At 50.6% G+C, this 4,962-nt stretch overlaps 2 protein-coding genes and 1 pseudogene across 3 annotated transcripts in view; all 3 read right to left on the reverse strand.

Moving 5' to 3' along the window:
• The window catches only part of Tcp11l1 (t-complex 11 like 1), a 35,952-nt gene extending 33,801 nt beyond the window's left edge, over window positions 1-2,151 (reverse strand). Inside the window, exon 1 of the mRNA XM_029537072.1 lies at window positions 1,984-2,151. The gene's annotated coding sequence lies outside the window, so the exon portion shown is untranslated. The remainder of the gene's footprint in view (window positions 1-1,983) is intronic.
• Window positions 2,152-3,544: 1,393 nt separating this feature from the next.
• Window positions 3,545-4,467, reverse strand: LOC110319458 (annotated as a pseudogene). Its single transcript, XR_002380400.2, has one exon. The product of XR_002380400.2 is annotated as a peptidyl-prolyl cis-trans isomerase NIMA-interacting 1 pseudogene (transcript).
• Depdc7 (DEP domain containing 7) overlaps window positions 4,420-4,962 on the reverse strand; it is a 30,069-nt gene continuing 29,526 nt past the window's right edge. Inside the window, exon 9 of the mRNA XM_029536402.1 lies at window positions 4,420-4,506. Coding sequence (XP_029392262.1) covers window positions 4,475-4,506 — 32 coding nt within the window. The 3' untranslated portion in view covers window positions 4,420-4,474. The remainder of the gene's footprint in view (window positions 4,507-4,962) is intronic.

The following is a 4,962-nucleotide window of genomic DNA, read 5'->3' on the forward strand; positions in this document are numbered from 1 at the left end:
CCAAAAACCAAAAACCAAAAAAAAAAAAAAAAAAAAATGAACTGTGAACTGGACTTTGTTGCTGTTTCTTGGCCATGAATGTAACATACCCAGCTACCTCATGCTCCTGCTGGACTGTGGGCCAAAAATAACCCCCCTTACATGCTTAAGTAGCTTCTTTTTCTTTTCCTTTTTTTTGAAACAAGATTTCACGACCCTGGCTACACGCACCTGCCTCTGCCTATCAAGGGCTGGGATTAAGGGAGTACCCATCATGCCCAGCTGTATTTTATCTTCCTAATCCAGGCCCCTACCCCATCCCCCGTTTTGGGGAGACAGGGTCCCTCTATGTACTTCCTAGCTAGCCTAGGACTCAGGATATGGCCCCAAACTCATAATGAGCTACCCACTTCAGATCCTGGGGCTTTCAATCCCAGAAAACCATGTGCCATCACTCCCTGCCCAACTTTTCCTTCCCAAACCCATTTCTTCATTGTCTTAAATCCTACTAGAGTTTGGAAGTGCAACAGATCCAATGTTCATTACCTACAGATTCTATAAGAAGCAAAACATATCTAATTTTATCCTCTTCCCACACCAGGAAGCTGTCCAGAGGAAGTCCTTCACTGGATACAGAAAAGAGGAGAGGCAAGATGCCTTTAATCACAAAAGACTGTCCCTGTCCCCCCAAGATTCTGTTCAGGTCCTGTCTCCTCCTGGGGCACTTCCTTCAACCTTACAAATGTTTACATTTTTCTCTAAAGTCCTGCAAGGCTGATTGTGAGACAGCTGGCATCTATCACTGCCTTTATTTCCAGTCAAAATATGATTATTCCAATAGGGATAGAAAGCTGAAAACAATCTAATCAGAGACAGACAGACATGCTTGCAAGGAGCCACAAGGAAACTCAAAGTAGCATGACGCTGCTATTCTGAAGAGGAGGAAGCTGAGAAAACTTTCCCAGAAAAGAAGACATGTGACCTGTCTTTGAAAGGAGTAGAATTTCACCAAGTTGGATGGGGGGGTGGGGAATGAAAAGGGTGGGCTATTTTCATTCCTCTGGCAGAAGCCAGGGCGCCTGAAATGGAAAAGTGGCAGTAAGCAAAGATGGAAGGAGGAAATGGGGGTCTGGTGGGGAAATCACTAATTTGTAGTTTAAAAACAAAATGAAAAAGCTTTGTCTAGATTTTGAACTTCTCAAGAGCCAAGATCATATTCTCCATAAATGTTCTATTAATATACCCCCCCCCCCAAGCCTGGCGAACAGATACCCATTTGTTTATAGACATAAATCCCTGTGTCATCTGTGTGATGTCACTGTTAGGAGAGGTTGTTCAAGGTGTTTAGGGTAGCACAGGATCTGTGGTTTAAAAGTGACAATAACTTCAGTAAAAGTGATCTATTTTTGTTAAAATGTCCTATTACCCCCATCACTACTGAGGTCCGATTCTGTGTCTTTACTGTGACTTCAGTTTCCTACAGTTAAGTGCCTCCTGATTTCATGCGGCCACAGGCTGCCACACCACCACCATTCCACACTGGCAGCTATAATTAAAGAGTTGCAGGATGTAGGGGGGGGGGGCGCTATTTAATTGCTCTCATTCATTCACTCAACAATCATAAAACCCTACGGTACCTAACCAGGAAACCGAGGGGGAGGATCCTGGCACGGGCACCGGCATCTGTCGGAGCTGCACGCGGGCCCAAGCTGAACACAAAAGAATCCTCTAGAAAGGGTCTTTCAGCGAAAGAAAAGATCTCTGCCCCCCCCCCCCCGGCGCCAGGAACCGCGTTCAGATTTCGTGGTAAACAGATGTTTAGGTCGGCGAGGGAGCGGCAAGGGCGCGCCCGGAGTCCGGCCTGGAGGGTGGGCCTCACCCATCCCTGTTCTCCTCCTCGCTCCGCCCGGCATCCCCGGGACCCGATCGACTGGGAGAGGCCCAGAAACGGGGGGCGCTTCCCGGTGCTTCCCGGGCCGGCCCGCCGGCCTCCGCCCCGCTCACCTGCCGCGGCGTCGGCGACCACCCAGGGTCACTCCGGCCGCGAGTCCCGCGGGGCCCGCGACGCGAAAGGGCGGGAGCGATGCGCGCCGGGCTGGACACCTGGGCCTCGACCCCCGCCGGGGCGCCTGGCTCGCCCACCCGCCCGCCGAGCTGCTGGCCGTCCTCTCTGCCCCGCGTCGGTGGGCAGCGCTGGCCGCGCTCAGTGCGGGGCGGGGGCAGGCGGGATGCGCCTGCCCAGCGTGGGGCGGCGCCATGCTCCTGTACGGACGGGCGGCCGGCTCTCCCGCTGTCACCAAGGGGCTCGGCAATCCGGCGCTCCGAGCTGAGCTCCACCACGTTTTTGTGTGGAAAGGCTGATGCGGGCTCGGGGGGCGGCCGAGGGAGCGCGGTGGCCCGCGGCTCGATGTCGCTCCGGCCGCACAGGGAGGCGCCATGTTGCGGTTGGGGAAAAAGCGGAGGCGATGGCGCGCAGTTAAAAGTGTTGGTAAAGCGTAGGGCGCCTTAGAAGCTACCTTCCCTGCCAGGACTTTGAAAACTGAATATTCCACCAACCAGGCCAACCTCACTCCCTTGCCTTCATTTTGGACACCCACACACTCACAGGCTTCTTTCGGATTCTGAGCCCTGGCTTGAGCGGTCCCTTCGAAGTGTTTGGGTGACCGAGGCTCAGGCTTGATTGGAAGAAAGGCGAGAGCAGCGGTTCCCTAGCGCAGCCCTTGGAGAGAGTTGCGTTCCAGAAAGGAAGATCATTTCCCCTAAACATCATGTCCCTGGGTCCATAAAGTTGGGGCCGGGCATGATCATTGTTGCACCAAAAAAAAAAAAAAAAAAAAAAAAAAAAATCAAGCCAGCAACAACAAAAACATCACTCCAAGCCTGAGGCGCTAAAATAGCTAACTACACCAACAGAAATACTTTGTTATCTGTCTCTATCTTAAATAAATGATAGGAGTCTTTGCTACTTTGTAGGTTCTTCTCCCCCATCATTTCACCCTCTAACACTAGACCGGGGAGAAAAAAAAAGCATAGAGGGAAGGGACAGAGGACGGAGGGGGGTGGGAGAGGGATCCTTGAATTTAATTTTTTTCCTTTTGTTTCTTCTTTGAACACTACTAACAAGCCGCATATGTAAACTCAGGGCCCTACTATTTATATATCCTCTGAAAAGTTCCCAGATTTTCCAACTCATATAATCATAGAAACTATCTAGCTGGCAAAACCATGCCTCTGCTGGCAGACACGTCATTGCCCCCCCCCCAAGCAGTTCCCCCATCCCTACACCTGGGATTAAAATGAAAACATATTTTAGTATTTGTGGTTTTGTTGGGTTTATTGTTTTTGTTTTTTCGAGACACAGGGTTTCTCTGTGTAGCCCTGGCTGTCCTGGAACTCACTCTGTAGACCAGACTTGGCCTCAAACTCAGAAATCCGCCTGCCTCTGCCTCCCAAGTGCTGGGATTAAAGGCGTGTGCCACCATTGCCCGGCTGTATTTGTGTTTTTAAAGAAACTAAAATTCCGAATTTCTCAAAAATGTCACTACATGATTTAACTGTGTTTTTAGTGCTTTATTAACATACTTATACATTTTTTTAGTGGTTTCAGGTTTAATGGAAGGTGCATAGCGCGCTGCATTGAACCCTGAGGCTGAGTTGCTGTGTCGCCAGGTATGGCACATCTGCTTTTTGCAACTGAACAGAGGAATGTAACAAGAAAAAAGGTCCTCCTGCCTGCCTCCAAGACCTGGGGGACCAGGTCACCACTGATCCCCTGAGCCTGGGTGTCTCCCTAACCCCATTGCCTTTCTGTAGTCAATTCCTCCAGAAGGAGCCTGGCTAGGACAGCCCCAAATGGGGACAAACAAGGAACAGGAAGCTCAGTCCCCCTCCCAGTCATTTTAGGAACAATAAATACTGTGTGACAGTAGCAGGAAGGGCGTCCCTGGGCTGTTGTAGCAGCTGGAGCAGGCTGGCTAGGTGCCTGCCCTCATTCTGTGCGCAGGATGATATGGATGCCTGAATCCGTGAACACGGGCCCACTCATCTCCCCAGTCTGTAGAGCAAACGATGCATCCTCAAACGGTTTCTGCATCTGACCTCTGCTGAAGGCACCCAGGTCTCCCCTGGCCTTGGCAGAGCTGCAGTCACTGAACTGTGAGGCCAGAGACTCAAAGTCCTCCTCTCCTGACTTAATCTTCTGGATGTAGCCATTGATGAGCTCCAGGGCCTCCTCCTTGCTCCTGGTGATCTTTTCCTGCCGCCAGGATGAGGGCCTCCGAGACTGGCTGTGCTTCACCAGCAGATGTGAGCAGCGCACTCTGGCAGGCTCACCCTGGCCATTCTTGCTGCTGCCTCCAACAGTGCTGCCGCAGCTGGGCCGCTCCCACTGGCTGGCGTTGGTGATGTGATTGAAGTAGTATACCCGGCCTAAGCTGCGACTCATATACTTCTTCCAGCCGGGCGGCAGCTTCTCCTCGTCCGACATCTTCGCTCCTCAATTACTTATTCTTAAACCGAAGGAGTAACCTATAAAATGAGGGTTTATTTAAATAACTAGAACAAATGGGAGGGGGGGGGTTGATAGTTTCAAACACCATAAAAGCACAGGTAATTATTATTAAAGATTTAAGCTCCTTCAAACCATTTATCAGAAGGCACATAGTTTTCCTTTTATAACAGATGGGCTTGCTGCTTTTCCAGAGGATCCGAGTTCTGCCTAGCATCCACATGATGTGTGTGTGGCTGATGATCACATGTAACTCTAGTTCTCTTGATCTCAGGGTAACAGCTTGCACCTCCACACACACAAACATACACATAAATAAAAAATGTTTTTAAAAAATAAAGCCGGGCATGGTGGCGCACGCCTTTAATCCCAGCACTCAGGAGGCAGAGGCAGGCGGATTTCTGAGTTCAAGGCCAGCCTGGTCTACAAAGTGCCAGGAAAGCCAGGGCTATACAGAGAAACCCTGTCTCAAAAAA

The sequence above is a fragment of the Mus pahari genome, chromosome 3 (genome assembly GCF_900095145.1).
Source record: "Mus pahari chromosome 3, PAHARI_EIJ_v1.1, whole genome shotgun sequence".
NCBI classification, from domain to species: domain Eukaryota; kingdom Metazoa; phylum Chordata; class Mammalia; order Rodentia; family Muridae; genus Mus; species Mus pahari.